Source organism: Doryrhamphus excisus, linkage group LG11 (genome assembly GCF_037039965.1).
Source record: "Doryrhamphus excisus strain RoL-2023G ecotype Guam linkage group LG11, RoL_Dexc_Guam_v1.1, whole genome shotgun sequence".
Lineage (NCBI taxonomy): Eukaryota > Metazoa > Chordata > Actinopteri > Syngnathiformes > Syngnathidae > Doryrhamphus > Doryrhamphus excisus.
The window spans coordinates 16,117,543-16,133,996 of record NC_136367.1 but is presented as its reverse complement, the minus strand read 5'-3'; the positions used below and the strand labels follow the sequence as shown (position 1 = coordinate 16,133,996).

Genomic DNA, 16,454 nt, shown 5'->3' with positions numbered 1-16,454 from the left:
TGTGTTATGTGGACATAAAGTTGTGGCAGTTTATTTCTTGACCACTGGGGATGGCAGTAAGAACTCTGAGGGTTTTTTTTTTTTAATACTTTTTATTTTTAGTCTACATTTACTCACATGCACATGTTTCCTCAGCAGGAAATAGTGTTATTTGGGAAGCTATTAACACTCGTTTTACCATATGGCAAATGCAGACGATAAACCAACTACAGTCACACCAACACTCTATTACTTAATAAATTATTGGTGTTTTTTGGTTGAGTATGGCCCATTATTAGTAAAAACAAATCTGAAATACAAGTCACATGTACTATTGTAGTCTCTATAATTCAATAATGGCGCAAAACATTGAGACATGATATTAGATTAGAACCTAGATTAGATTAGAACCTCAATACTCACTGCATGTAGTCAGCAGTGGCATGTCCAATTTGATAGAGTGAGAAAAAGTTCACCTCCCATTTTGTGTGGAAGTGGTTTTCATTGCCCTTCCCCACGGCATTTGAAATCCCTTTCATTTTCCGTGAGCTTCCTCGTTTAACAGCATTTTTTTTGGGGGGGGGGGGGGGGGTCAGTTCTATTTACACAGATATCCTAGGGCCCTATTTTCCTTCTTTTATGCAGATCAGGGCTGAAACTAAAAGATTGTCCTGTCCAGATTTTTGGTGTCTATTTAAATCTACTGCTTTGTCACCTTGTTGCACCATGCAGGGCAGGGAGGAGTACTACATAAGTACTGCGTAAGTTTTAAGGTACCGCTACCACATTTACCGACTGATGACACAGCATCAGGAGCAACTGGGGGTTCAGTATCTTGCCTAAAGTTACTTGGACATGATCATTGGAGGATGAAGGATCGAACCCCTAACCTTCAGACTACCACTACCGTGCAGTCGGTAGCACACACGTGTGCTTATTCAACATACAGTACTAAACTGGCAGCATTTGTGTTTTTAGCACTCAATTTCTCCGCATCCTGAATAAACGATCATTTAAAGCATCCGCTTAGCGTGGTAATATTGTGCGGCCTTTGACTCGCTCGCTACTCAAGTATGCTGTAAACGGACGGATGTGCCGGATTATACCAGGCTCAAAATCATGAGATTAAGCACACAGATTATGACAGCTTGGTCAGGGAGACAACAGGCTCGGGCGAGATCTGGGATTACACGGTTAGTTTGCCCTTCCATCCAGTGTCCGCCATGCTTTCTCAAGATCTGTGTTTTGAAATGGCTTTTGAGCCACAGTTGTGATATGTGATATGATTTTGCTTGTTCTTTGGTAGATAAATGGTTTATATTTGTTTGCTTGGAAATGTATATTTGCTTTGATATGTATTTATGAGCATACCAACATGACTTGCATGTGATTACAACCTTCTCATCTTGAGTCTGATCTTGAAGAAAGTTCATGAAAGAAAATTATGTATGAAAGGTAAATTTGATGCTCTCTTGTTTTCTAGAAACCTGCTGTGCGAATGAGTGATTGAACCCATCTTCGTGTCTTCAGGTAAACACATCTCAACCAACCTTGATTTAATGTTAAAAACAAACTACTGGAAGGTAAATAGAATTATTCACATATAATGATTTTTGCATTAATTGTTTTGTTCACCCGATGCAGGGCAGAATGGGTGTGTGTCCCTTGGTCCTGCTGCTCAGTGTAGCCCTCGGGGCCTCCGCCCAGGATCATGTCCCTGTCACAAGTAAGATCCATATTCGCATAAAGCAGATATATTCGGTGTTTCTCACAAGAGTGTAACTGGGGACAGTGGAGCACACTGCATGATACTCCCTATTGTGTGTCTTTGTAATTGTTTTCTTTTTAATTGTGGTAATTGTTTTTAATTCTGTAAAGCACTTTGTGTTGCATATCCTTGCAGGAAAAGTGCTCTACAAATTAAGTTGATTTGATTTTGATACCTATCCCAAGAGCGCTTGAAATCATTAAACCTGTTTTTACGGTAAAGTTGGACAAGTCTAAGCTTGTGAAAATACCTAATTTGTCCTGAACTGCAATGTGTTGGTAAAACGTTTACCTTTTAAGGTGCTTTAGTTGAACTTTGAAGTGTGTTTGTAACCTATTTTTTGTAATTATTAAAATTATGAAATGCCTTTTTGTCATGATGTGAGAATATTATTGTTGTTTTTATGTTGGTTATGCTTTGTTTTATCCCTGTGTTTGTTTGTTTTTTATATATACACAATGTAGTAAGAACGTGAATCACAAACAGTAAGGAACCTCATTTTCTACTAACCAACACTGAAGTAGTTGGCGTCTCATCAATTTGTAGCACAAACATATCACTGTGCTGCCCATAAGTTCTCACTGCCAGTACATTTGAACTGTAATCTTACTTTATGTAGCAGAGAAGGTCTTAAAGGGGACCTATTATGCTTTTTCCACTTTTCTGACCTATAAAAGTAGTTAGAATGTTGTATTCTCGTGTTAAACAATGCCAAAGTTTCAGATAATGAGGTGCTGTGTTTCAAAAAGAGTGGTAAAACTGCCCCTCTGTGATGTCACAGCGGGGAAGACATCCTTATATGGTTCATAGTTAGGAAGCACTTTGGGCATGTGGCCAATCACAGTGGAGTGGGCATGCCCAGAGGCGAGCGTGGGTGGAAGAAACTGTTTTGGCAGGAATCACAAATCAAAGGAAAGCTGGAATAGGTGCAGATTCTGCAAAATCGAAAAAGTTTTCTGTTTGGGTTATTGTGTGTAGCTGCTCTATAGGAAAATACAACTGATACACTTTAAGTAAATCGAATGTATCATGGTATGGACACTGTAGAGACAAAAGTACCACTTCCGTGTCCTTGACTTACTCTCCCTTTTTGTCTTTAGGTGCTTCAAATATCTCTGAAAAATCAACAGAAGTCCCCACTGCACATGTCAACGTCACAGTTGGACCCAAGCAAGCCACCACACGGCCACCGACTACACTTGGAGTCATCCCAGAACCGACGACAACACAGACAACAACAACAGCAATCGCAATCCCAGCTGTTGCCGAGGATGTCCAAGTGGAAGGCCCCGATGCCACTGTGAGGTTGGCACCGATCCCTCCTCCTCCATCACAAGCTCCACCTGACGGCGCTCAGCCGACGCAAATCCCAGAAGCTCCCTCTGCTACCACCACAGCGGGTAGCGAGAATGGGTCCATGGTTTTTATACCAGACACACCTACTCCCGAAACATATATTGAAGATGAGGACTTTTCCATGGAGACGGAGTCCACTACAGAACCGGATTTGGATTTCACCTCGGATGGCACCCCTCATGGTGAGTGCTTTTGAAATGGGGGGAAAAATCAACCTTCTTCTTATTTCTCAGTGAGCTCAGAGAAGGAGGTGACAAAAACATGCTAGGTTAATTGGCGACTCCAAATTGTCCATAGGTATGAATGTGAGTGTGAATGGTTGTTTGTCTATATGTGCCCTGTGAATGGCTGGCGACCAATCCAGGGTGTAAGACAGCTGGGATAGGCTCCAGCGACCCTTGTGAGGAAAAGTGGTCGAAAATGAATGAATGAATGAAAGTTACATATTTTGTTAGGACGGCACGGCGGTCGAGTGGTTAGCACGCAGACCTCACAGCTAGGAAACCCGAGTTCAATCCCACCCTCGGTCATCTCTGTGTGGAGTTTGCATGTTCTCTTCGTGCATGAGTGGATTTTTTTCCAGGTACTCCGGTTTCCTCCCACATTCCAAAAACATGCTAGGTTAATTGGCGACTCCAAATTGTCCATAGGTATGAATGTGAGTGTGAATGGTTGTTTGTCTATATGTGCCCTGTGATTGGCTGGCGACCAGTCCAGGGTGTACCCCGCCTCTCACCCAAAGACAGCTGGGATAGGCTCCTGCAACCCTTGTGAGGAAAAGCGGTAGAAAATGAATGAATGAAAGTTACATATTTTAGGCTCCAGCACCCCCCGCGACCCTCGTGAGGAAAAGCGGTAGAAAATTAATGAATTTAGTGTTAGCAGAGAGGAATAACCACCAGTAGATCACAGACAAAAATGTGTATTGGTACAACCTTTGACCCCAGTCACCTCAGGCATTGTGGATCAGATATCCTTAAAAATCTATTGTCTCCATGGTATGGATGTACTGATTTGATCTTTGACCTTGACTACGTTAAACAACTTGTATCGGGTATCATTTAAAAAAAAAAAAAATCAGAGCCTGGGCTAGAAGCTGAAAAATATTGGAGGTATCTGACCTTTTGACCTTAGCTATCTGTTTCTGATTTGTAATAGTAATGGGGATATGACCATACAACGACATTATGTGTACCATAGTAACCGTCAATATAGTGATATATATAGCACATCATGACTGGTTCAAGACTCTTCATCCTTGTATTTAGCAAACATCAACTGCTTGTATTGTTTCTTGAATTGGCTCATCGTTGTGCATTGTTTGATTTCCTTACTCAATCCATTCCATAGTTTGATTCCACATACTGAAATGCTATGGCTTTTTAACGTAGTCCTAGCATTTAAGTGTTTTAAATGTTCTTCCCTGAGATCATATTTCTACTCTATTGTAGAGAAGTATTGGGTGACATTTTTAGGTAATTGGTTATTTTTAGTCTTGTGCATTATTTTAGCTGTTTGAAGATGAACTATATCGGCAAGTTTAAGTATTTGTGATTTTAGAAATAAGGAGTTAGTATGTTCTCTGTAGGCGGCTTTATGAATTATCCTTACTGACCTTTTTTGCAGTACATTTTGCGAGTGAAAATTGCTTTAATAGTTATTACTCCATATTTCCACAAGTAAGATATGGTAGAACAAGAGAGCAATAAAGAGTGTGGAGTGATTTCTGTAATAGAATCATGATGGGAAAATAGAGGTCTAAATTGTGATTAATGCCCCCCAAAACGGTGCATTCAGGTCACCTTTGCCCTCGGCAATTTCAGAATTCAACCAGCAAAAGTATCCGTCAGTAGACCAGAGTCCCATGAAGAAGCAACATAATAATTGTCATATGATCATAAAAGAAGTGACTCATTTTTTTCCCCCAGTGATTCAGCGTGGGCTGTGGACATTGCCATTGACACGCATGAGACTCTTCGACGAATAGGACAAGTTGCCATACTTACATTCACTGCCATTGTTTTCCGAGTGATTCAGACATCATGTGTGTCGTGCTCGGCATTTCTGTCCAATAGCTGCTCATTGTGTCGAAGACTATTTAAGGGCTTTTGTTTGTCTGGCTTCTATTTAATTTGATCTTAAGTGAACGCAGCATGTTTGTCACCTATTGCCCCGAATAATACATGTGGCAAGTTTGACTCGGCTAAAAAGTACACTGTCATAAAACAGCTGCTTGGTCCTCTCTAAATATATTGCAGCATGTTTGGCGGGTCATGTATCTGGAACACGGTCTTCCGAGTGTCTCTATGAAGGCTGTTAAAAAAGCAGCAACAGAAGCTTTCTAGTCAAGAGTCCAACCTTTTGAATATTTAAAATAGTTATCCACTTTTCTGCTTTTAGACTCCATTGTAACAGGTCTGGATATATCCTGTCGTGACGGTTTTCCATTTAGCCAGTCATCCGCAAGAATCGGAGTCGGACTACCCAAATGAACGATGCCCGGCTTTCCAAAAAGCTGTTGTTGAAGAGATGACTCCTTCCTCAGCTATTATGAGAATTGCTATTATGTGCTGACCCTAAACCAGGGGTCTCAAACTCAATTTACTTGGGGGGCCACTGGAGCTCGGGTCTGGGTGAGACTGGGCCGCATCAGGTTTTCAAAAAAAAAAAAAAAACTTCGCTTTGGTTGATTTTCTACAAGAAAAGCTCGGATAAAACATTCCACTGTTCTCAAATATCTTAATTTTTATTTTTCTACACAAAATAAGATGAAAAATAAATAAACAAATCAAGAATAAAGAAAATCAATCAGTAATAAATAAATATAATAATAATAATAAAACAGCAAATAATAAAAACTTAAGAAACCACATATAGTTGGTGGGTAGACAAATTATTTTTTTCAGATTAAAATGAACAAAGCATTATTAGAGCCCTGTAGACATGACAAAACACGACTATAGTCACATTTATACTCTTTTTATTTACAACATATTGCGCAACTGCAGGGTCTTGAGACACATGCTAACTTGCAAACTAGAGAGCTAGCGACCTAAACGGTATCCTTCAAGTTATTTCCTTTAAACTTAAATAGCCAAAAACTTACCACTTCCACACGGATAGGGAGGATAACTATTAACAGTTATTTAACCTTTTAACATGAACATTAATCAAACGTAATATTTTTTTCTGGGTACATGATACCATACAGCATCCATATCAAACTTGCGCGGGCCGCACTAACATTAAACTTTCATATCAAGGCGGGGGCCCCAAACTAGTGTCCTGCGGGCCACATTTGGCCCGCGGGCAGCATGTTTGAGACCACTGCCCTAAACCATAATAACACAACTAATTGGTTGGTTTGCAGCACACACAATATGGATTGACTACTATGTGGTAGTCATTTTGGCTTTATAGGTGTTTCCTAACTGCTTCATTGTCACCATCTGGCTCTCTGAGAGCCTTTTGTTGAAACCCTTATAGATCCCATTAAATGGCTGAAGGCCCTGTCAGGTCCGCATGATCTTTGCAGCCTGCCGTGCTCCTATTTTACTCAGTGTGCACATTGTCTGAGGGTGAACACTGAAAAGAGTAGCAAACTATGCGTGAAAATGCTACATAGCTGAATGACTTTCCAAACCGGTCTCTGTAGAACTCACACATGGTCTCATAGTCAAATGGTGCGGTCAAGTCCGCAGAGCTTTCTTGAATATTGAGTTGACAATTTTTTTTTGTCCGTGCAGTGTCAGCACTACCATACATTTGTCTAGAGGATTCTCCTCTTTTGTTGTGGTTTAATGTGTCTTGCACAGCGGGTCAGCAGACAAACAGCGGCCAGTGTTTTCTTTTACACAAACTCCTATTGTCATTCAGACAAAACTCATGTCCTTTTGTGTTTTAAGTGTCGCGGTGAAAGGTCATAGGGAGCATATGGAATTGAGTATAACTCATGCATCTGATAGAAACCGATACAAAATAGCTCACCTATTGTAAGTTGAAAAGAAAAAATTAACTGCTTTGGTGTAATCCTCAAACCACCTCCACTAGACTCATCTATCCTAGCCTCTACTACTCTCATACTTCTGACCTGCAGAGATCATTTAACATTTATGCTCGGAATAATTCATACAGAATTCACAGCAAACGGCGTAAATGTTTCATTAGTTGAGACAGTCATCTTCTGTCTGCCATCACTTGGCGTATAACGAGTCACAGAAGCAGAGAGTTGACCCTTTGGTTTAAAGTGCAATTTATCTGCTCTAAGAGACGCCACTGTTGCACTTGTGTTTTTCTTTAGAAACCTAATTAAATATTAACACGGATAACCATTACGGAAAGGAAAGATGTAGAAAATCCTCTTGCTTCTTTCCTTTTACTGCAGCCTGAAGCTAATTATGAATTAGAGTGAAACTTCCACAATAAGATAAAACATGCGCCCTGTAGTTGATTGGTAAGCAGGCCAGGCTGTAGTCCGCCTTCGCCTGAATTAGGTGAATAGGATAGGTATGAATAGGATGGATAGTAATAAAACGTTTTTTTAAACATGGAATTGTACATTTCAATGGCCTGGTAAATCAGTAAACACAAAAATATTATCTCTTTTGTGTATTAATTTCAAAAAACATAAAATAACATCAACACCTGCTGCGAGTTGAATTAGTATTGTTTACGTCATCTCGTGGGCGGCACGGTGGTCAAGTGGCTAGCGCGCAGACCTCACAATTTCACCCTCGGCCATCTCTGTGTGGAGTTTGCATGTTCTCCCCGTGCATGCTTGGGTTTTCTCCGGGTACTCCGGTTTCCTCCCACATTCCAAAAACATGCTAGGTTAATTCACTCCAAATTGTCCATAGGTATGAATGTGAGTGTGAATGGTTGTTTGTCTTTATGTGCCCTTTGATTGGCTGGCCACCAGTCCAGGGTGTACCCCACCTCTCGCCTGAAGACAGCTGGGATAGGCTCCAGCACCCCTGCGACCCTTGTGAGGAAAAGCAGTAGAAAATGAATGAATGAACGTCATCTCGTCAAAATCTGGAGTTAATTAAGATAAATGGTAGTTTACCACATAATTTAGAGGACAGCATTTAACTGCTATAGATAGTATTTTTAAATTCCATTTTGATTTTTAATCAATGACATTGCATTAAGCGCATCAAATATAGTATTGTGTAGATCAGGGGTGGGCAAACTTTTTGACTCGCGGGCCGCATTGATATGACAAAATTTGCGGGGGGGGGGGGGGGCAGACTATATATTTTACACGTAACAGTCCACCTGGTATTATTGTATCTGTAAAATTGTCATGCAATCTGCTATTATTATTTATTATTTTATATTTATATTAAAATATTTGAAAAATAACAAAACATTATAATAATTACAATAAAATTAAAATAATAATTATTATATTATTATTATGTAAAATATGCAAATATAACAATAATATTATATATAATTAATATAGTAATTAGCATCAATATAATAATTATAATAATCATAATAGTTCTAATAATTATTACAATAATCTAATAATCTAATAATAATAATTATTATTATTATTGTGTGCTTGTGTCCCTTTTTTCAGGAGCACTTTGTAAACAACAGACCATGTCAAAAAACGAAATTGATAAAACCATCAAAAGGTTGGCTCAGGCCATGATGCCAGGTTGTATGTTGAGTTTAAATGAAATACTTTGGAAAGATTGGGCGGGCCGTATTCAAACACTTGGCGGGCAGGATGTGGCCCCCGGGCCGTAGTTTGCCCACCCTTGGTGTAGATACAACAAAGTTTCCGCTAAATGTAAGGAGTGTAGCGCACCACCACAGTAAAATAAAAGCCACCACACCTTGGAAATGAGGGGTTTAAACATAAAAAATAATGTTAGCTAATAATAATAATTAGGGATGTCCGATAATAATTGGTACCCATAAATAAAAATGTGATATCTGTATCACATTATTCCCCGATCATGCAAACGGATATTAAAAAAATACTGTATACAACAGGTGATTCCACCACAGGAGATGTTTTGCATATAGGTATCGATATCTGATTATATTTGTATCGTAAATTGAGATTTGCTGCAAAAAGGCCAATATTGGACATCCCTAATAATAATAATAATAATAACAATAATAATAGGAGGAGGAGGTAGATCTCCCTGATCCTGTACATATCATGCACTACATACCGTATTGTCATTATCCAATAAACATGTACCCTTTTTAACAGAAAAAAACATGATTTATATACAGTACATAGAAAACGTATATAATAAAGTAACATATTTGTACTTTATTGTTCAGCTAATGTACTGACTGTTTCTCTCTTTCTGTCCCTCACCAAGATGACAGCCCTTCCAATGACATGCCAATCATAGCAGTGATGGTGGCCCTGTCCTTCCTGTTGGTCATCATCTTCATCATTATCATCCTCTACATGCTCAGGTTGGTGAAAGGCAAAGAAGGACTCCCTCGGCGAAGACTTGCAGTGAATGTCTTAAGATGCTGATGTTACCATAGCGATGACTGATGTTGGACCAAATTTGGACGTGTCGCAGATGGCGCGTGAATCATTGCTCCATTGTTTTTGTTCATTGGCAGGTTTAAGAAATACAAGCAGGCTGGAAGCCACTCCAACTCGTTCAGACTGGCTAATGGTAGATCAGATGATACAGGTAAAGCGTTTGCATAATAATCTTTGTCTGACACATATCTTCAAATGTGACTGCTTATTTTCCGCCAGTCATTTTGTTTGCTTGGCTGTCCTATCATATGTAATGCTGGCTTGGCCAAACTTGTTAGTCTGCTTTGCTTCTGATAAGCTTTGATTGATCTGTCTCCCTGAACTGATAACATTTCATAGACTGTTTTGTTCTCTGTTCTCTGATTCCTGAAGCAGTATTGGCTCACATCGCCCTCTGGTGGTCATGTTTAACAAAGACACTGAATGCTTAAAAGTTGGCCATTCATTTGTTCTTACCCTGTCAACCTGTATCACCCCCTCCCTCCCATTCCTTCCCTCATCTCCTCACTCCTACCTCTTTCCTTCCTTGTCGCCGGTGCCAGAACTCCAGAGTGTGCCGCTATTGGCCCGTTCACCGAGCACAAACAGGAAGTACCCACCCCTTCCTGTGGACAAGCTGGAGGAAGAAATGAATCGTCGCATGGCTGATGACAACAAGCTATTCAGGGAGGAGTTTAATGTATGGAACACTATCAAAACGTTATATTTTAACGTTATATTACATTGAAAATGATGATTTACAACTTAGTGTGATGTGTTTATGTGATGAGTAACTGCTAATACAGAACTGCTAGTACTTAAAACTATATTTGATGGTAATACTTAGGTACGATAAGCCACAATATAATTGATAGTCGGATAAAGTGGTGTTTTTAATCAAATTTTATGTGAAATTCATTAATTCAGTTTTGCAAAACAACCACACCTGTTTACTAAAATTAAAATTAAAAAATTCAAGTCGTGTGATGTCACTTCATAATATATTATTGTTGCTTTTCAGTTCACGTCTGCATCTGACAGACATGAATCAGACTTAAAAAAAGAGACAAAAATTGCCACAAACTGCATTGAAATATTGGAGTTATCAGTCCTTCCGCTCCCTTATCTGCATCTGTGTTTCTGTGTTCAGGCTCTGCCAGTCTGCCCTATCCAGGCAACGTGTGACGCTGCCTCCAAGGAAGAGAATAAAGAAAAGAACAGATATGTTAACATCCTGCCATGTGAGGGAACTGTCACATAATTTTCTTTTTTTATTTTAATTGGGCAAATATATGAAACATTGCAGTGCATTTCTTACATCAATCAAAATATAACTTTCCATTATTTACATTTGGATTCAACTATCTGATCACAAGCCCAAAAGGAGTAGCAAAAGCTTATAAATGCCTACCCCTTTTTGCAAGATATAAACATGTTCATGCCACTGTCTTGTTTTCCCCTGTTATTATTATAATTGTAATATTATTATTGTTATTATCATTATTACCATCATTATTGTTATTATTATCACCATTATTATAATCATCATTAATATTGCCATTTTCATCATTACAGTTGTAACAATTTTTGGATTTTTTTTTATTTTACAGACTTCATTGCTTCTTGTAGAGTGCTTTGAAAATATGACAGTGAGTAATTCCAACCCATTTTCTTGTCATAGATGATCACTCAAGGGTGCATCTCTCATCTCTGGAAGGAGTCCCCGACTCTGACTTCATCAATGCCTCCTTCATAAACGTTTGTACAATAATAATATTCACTTGAATTCACAAAAAGTGTTTTTTTTTTCCCCACAATTGATCCTTATTTTGTCTCTTTACTTTTTTCCAGGGTTACCAGGAGAAGAACAAGTTTATTGCAGCTCAAGGTAACATTTCTAAATATCACTTAAACACAGCTCAAGGTAACAACAAATAAGTTACAAATAACGAGTTGATCATTTCCTTGTTACCCTCAGGGCCCAAGGAGGAAACAGTAAATGACTATTGGCGAATGATCTGGGAACAGAACACAGCCACCATAGTCATGGTGACCAATCTGAAGGAGAGGAAAGAGGTGGGAGAGCAAATCCCAAAACAAAATACAGTAATACCTCATTTATTGAGTGAATTTTCTCATACTAGGATTCCTTAATTTTGTATTTAGAGCATAGAAAAACAGTTTCCGACCTTATAAATAGTTTTTAACATTATTAGAGCCGTATGTGTTTCCATAAGCGATGGCTGCACACGAAGTGACATCGAGTGCTCAGCGTTACAGGTTTGCATGGGTAGTCGCTCCAGTTGTCTGTGTTTTAGGGATTATTTTGTCTGTTGTGAGATTTAAAAAAAAAGCTTCTTGTTCCAGCCATCATCTGATGATCTGACCAAACATATACAGTAACATTACAGTGACCCCTGGTGACTAGTGTAGAATACTACATATCATGTTTGAATCCATCTTTTCAGTGTCTTGTGGCGACTGAACATACTTTGTTTATATGCATGGGGTCCAATTCTTTCTTTGTTTTTTTAAAAAGCTGCCACAAATTTTAGCCTGTCGATTTTAAGAAATTATTATGTTTTATTTTGCAGTTTTTTTTTTATTTGGGCAAATATATGAAACATTACAATGCATTTCTTACATCAATCAAAATATATTCCATTATTTACATTTGTATTCAACTATCTGATCACAAGCCAAAAAGGAGTAGGCCGAAGCAAAAGCTTATAAATGCCTACCTTTTTTTGCAAGATATAATCATGTTCATGCCACTGTCTTGTTCTCCCCTGTTATTATTATCATTGTAATATTATTATTATTGTTATCATCTTTATCATTATCACCATTATTGTTATTATTATCACCATTATTATAATCATCATTAATATTACAATTTTCATCATTTATAGTTGTAAAAAAATTTAGATTTTTTTTATTATTTAATTTTGCAGACTTCATTGCTTCTTGTAGAGTGCTGTATCATTCCATCTGTTGTTTTCTGAAATCCGCAGTATTTGTGCTTTTATTGTCAATTTATTAGCCCACTTTTTCCCCCCTAAGTGTAATATTTACATATCATTTTCTGGATTGCATGTGTCTAATCTTGTGCATTAAAAAAACAAGCAAGTTAATTCGCTACTAAATGCTGCTTTGTCAATTGTGTCTCTTTTTCAGTGTAAGTGTGCACAGTACTGGCCGGACCAGGGCTGTTGGACATATGGGAACATCCGTGTTTCTGTGGAAGACACGATGGTTCTTGTAGATTACACCATCCGAAAATTTTGCATCCAGCAGGTATTACTGTACAAAAGCATGTTCGGGTCCAAATGAGCCTGGAAGTATTGATTATTTTTAATTAACAGTGATACTGACGGGAGTTGGTTTGCTTGTGTCGCAGGTTGGGGATGTGTCTGGAAAAAAGCCTCAAAGACTCGTCACTCAGTTTCACTTCACCAGCTGGCCGGACTTCGGTGTCCCCTTCACGCCTATCGGAATGCTGAAGTTTCTCAAGAAAGTGAAAACGTGCAACCCTCAATATGCTGGACCCATTGTGGTCCACTGCAGGTAAATAAGCATTTGAGGTGTGTTTGCGTAATGCTGTGCTGTACAACGGTCAAGAACTAATGTTTTTTTTCTATCACGTGCAGTGCGGGAGTAGGGAGAACGGGTACATTCATCGTGATAGATGCCATGTTAGACATGATGAATGCTGAGAGGAAAGTGGATGTGTTCGGCTTTGTCACCAGGATTCGAGCCCAACGCTGTCAGATGGTCCAAACTGATGTAAGTCGGCCACACTCAAAACTGAAAAGTGAAACCAAAAGTCTAATCCACACCTTTTTATGTGCACAAGTTAACAACTTCAAAGTTTATCCAGATGAAAAATGCACATTTCATTGCCATAATTGCTCTAAGGCAGTAAAATATAATCACAAACTAGCAAAGTCATATTTCCTCGCTGTGTTCTTTCCCGCTCCACAGATGCAGTACGTGTTCATCTTCCAAGCGTTGCTAGAACACTATCTGTACGGAGACACAGAACTGGAGGTGACCTCTCTGGAGTCTCACCTGGCCAAACTGTACGCCCCTGCCCCTGGATCTGGCTGCAGTGGTCTAGAGGCTGAATTCAAGGTTCCTTCATGTGTTGGCTTTGCACATTTCTGTTGATCTGCCTGAACTCAAATAGGATCGATGTTGTGTGTGTAGATTATCAATATCTAAATAAAGGTTATGTCATATTTCTAGAAACTCACATCCATCAAGATCCAGAATGATAAGATGAGGACAGGCAATCTGCCAGCCAACATGAAGAAGAACAGAGTTCTACAGATCATTCCATGTGCGTGACGCTTTATTGGCGCAATTACGATTGCTGCGCGGTGTTAACAAAACATCGTGTGATGATGCTCTTTTACAGACGAGTTCAACAGAGTGATCATTCCAGTGAAAAGAGGAGAGGAGAACACCGACTACGTCAACGCATCTTTCATTGACGTAAGTCTAAAACCTCCTTCATGCTCTCAGACATTCACTTATCTTCTCTCTCCATCTCGACATCACTCACTCTTAACTGTTAACTGCAGGGTTATCGGCAGAAAGACTCTTACATGGCGAGCCAAGGCCCCCTGCAGCACACCATTGAGGACTTTTGGAGGATGATCTGGGAGTGGAGAAGCTGCTCAATAGTGATGCTCACTGAGCTGGAGGAGAGAGGGCAGGTTTGTGGATGTCTGCTCATGATTGTTAGTGTATTTATGTAAGAGAAAATAAAATACACCTTCAGGAAGATGGATTTTTCTTCTAATTTACGGATCTGGTTTACTCCCGTAGGAAAAGTGTGCTCAGTATTGGCCCAGTGATGGAGTGGTTGTCTATGGGGACATCTCCATTGAGCTTAAAAGGGAGGAAGAGAGTGAAAGTTATACAGTGCGTGACCTCCTAGTCACCAACAACAGGGTAAATAAAAATGACTAAACTATATAAAACAATTGTGATTTACAGTTGCACCTGAAAGCATTCAACTCACGGTGTAATTTACATTCATTTTCTAAAGATAACCAATTTATAAAACAAAAAAAGTGACCATTTGTAATATTGGCTATGTAAGTATTTTTTTCTTTTTCTTTCAAACTACTGTAAATTTGTGAACTTTGCAAATACAGTAAATGGTTGCCACTGTATATCAATCCCATGTTCACTTCCACCGTGTGTCATCAACACAGTGCATTATGCCGGTCATCTTACCTCTTCTTTTTCCTCCTTTCTCCATCCATCCATCCATCCATCTAGGAGAACAAGGCTCGAGCAGTGCGTCAGTTTCATTTCCATGGCTGGCCAGAGGTGGGCATCCCCACTGATGGGAAAGGCATGATCAATATAATAGCTGCAGTGCAGAAACAACAACAGCAGTCTGGCAACCATCCAATCACAGTGCATTGCAGGTAAGCGGCATGTTAGCTACACGCCACAGAGGTTTAGAGGCAATTTAATCATTTAATCAGTCCACCAATAAACAATAGAAAACCTCATAGTGACTTTTACACTGTTATTATTCTTTGGTGTTATACTTCACATGTAAAACCTAGGTTATCACTGCAAGAGACGGTTGCTACTGGCATAGCAAGCTACAGAGCTAACTAGTTAGCATCTCCATTTTACTTATTCTAAATGTAGGGTTTCAAACGGAATAGGGAGGAAGGAAGAAGGAGCCAATAGCTTACCACTTCCACACTGAATGAGAGGAGAACCTGTTTTTCTCCACTTGATCTCAGCCATGGCATGTCGACTCGGCTGTGCTGGCCAAGTAGCTGGTCTCCATGCAGTTTGAAATCTTAACGTCATGCCTCATTACATTACTGATGCCTAGTGACCAGAATACTACATATAGGTTGTATTTAAATATTTTTAGACGAATAATAGGCCACAGGCAGCCACCAAACAGTGATCATTTATTAACTAAAACTTCAAGGTTGGGCTTAACAAGAAGAAACTGATGTTTGAGTCTGTAAAATTAAATAATGAAAAAAAATCCAAAAATTGTTACAACTATAATGATGAAAATGGTAATATTAATGATATTAACAATAATAATGGTAATAATGATAAAGATTATAACAATAATGATAATAATGATAATAACAATTTTGGGCTTGTGATCAGATATTTAAATAATGCAAAGTTATATTTTGATTCATGTAAGAAATGCACTGTAATGTTTCATATATTTGCCCAAATAAAATAAAATAAACTAATTAAAACCGCTATATAACGAGGACCGACAGTATTTATTTTATACATGTATGTATTTTATTTCCTGGGGACACAAACCGGCCACACTACAGTATGACAATTTGTGGTAATTGCAGAGTAATAGCGCCACATGGTGGTTACCACGTCAGCCACACCAGTGTTTGATGCCAAACTTGAGTGTTAATGCCATAGCATTAACTTTCCCATCCAGTCACTGCGTGTGCCACAAACTCCCACTTCATAGTAGCGCACAAAGCGATCAATCAAAATAAATAAATAAATTAGCATCATCACAATCTATTCTATTCTGGGAAACATCACAACACAACGAGGTACCTTCTCCTACCAGGAAGCACTTTGCATTCCGTGTTTTCTTTCTATGTGATATTTATAAACCTGCTTCCTGAGGTGGGTTTAAAAATAAGTCCATATTTTTGTGCAGCGCTGGTGCAGGCAGGACGGGGACATTCTGTGCGTTGAGTACAGTCCTGGAGAGGGTGAAGGCAGAAGGCATCCTGGATGTTTTCCAGACAGTCAAGAGCCTCAGACTGCAGAGACCCCACATGGTGCAGACACTGGTGAGCAGCACTT

General features: G+C 39.1%; 1 protein-coding gene across 1 annotated transcript in view; it reads left to right on the top strand.

Annotated features, from left to right (window-relative positions):
* Nucleotides 1–16,454, top strand: part of ptpra (protein tyrosine phosphatase receptor type A) — a 28,242-nt gene that overhangs the window by 8,779 nt on the left and 3,009 nt on the right. Inside the window, exons 2-21 of the mRNA XM_058076279.2 lie at nt 1,463–1,509; nt 1,624–1,705; nt 2,848–3,285; nt 9,454–9,553; nt 9,710–9,783; nt 10,175–10,311; nt 10,762–10,852; nt 11,293–11,369; nt 11,463–11,499; nt 11,590–11,687; nt 12,789–12,908; nt 13,012–13,178; nt 13,262–13,397; nt 13,596–13,745; nt 13,860–13,953; nt 14,032–14,108; nt 14,198–14,332; nt 14,445–14,570; nt 14,904–15,055; nt 16,306–16,441. Of these exons, the coding sequence (XP_057932262.2) occupies nt 1,630–1,705; nt 2,848–3,285; nt 9,454–9,553; nt 9,710–9,783; nt 10,175–10,311; nt 10,762–10,852; nt 11,293–11,369; nt 11,463–11,499; nt 11,590–11,687; nt 12,789–12,908; nt 13,012–13,178; nt 13,262–13,397; nt 13,596–13,745; nt 13,860–13,953; nt 14,032–14,108; nt 14,198–14,332; nt 14,445–14,570; nt 14,904–15,055; nt 16,306–16,441 (2,421 nt within the window). The 5' untranslated portion in view covers nt 1,463–1,509; nt 1,624–1,629. The remainder of the gene's footprint in view (nt 1–1,462; nt 1,510–1,623; nt 1,706–2,847; nt 3,286–9,453; nt 9,554–9,709; nt 9,784–10,174; nt 10,312–10,761; nt 10,853–11,292; nt 11,370–11,462; nt 11,500–11,589; nt 11,688–12,788; nt 12,909–13,011; nt 13,179–13,261; nt 13,398–13,595; nt 13,746–13,859; nt 13,954–14,031; nt 14,109–14,197; nt 14,333–14,444; nt 14,571–14,903; nt 15,056–16,305; nt 16,442–16,454) is intronic.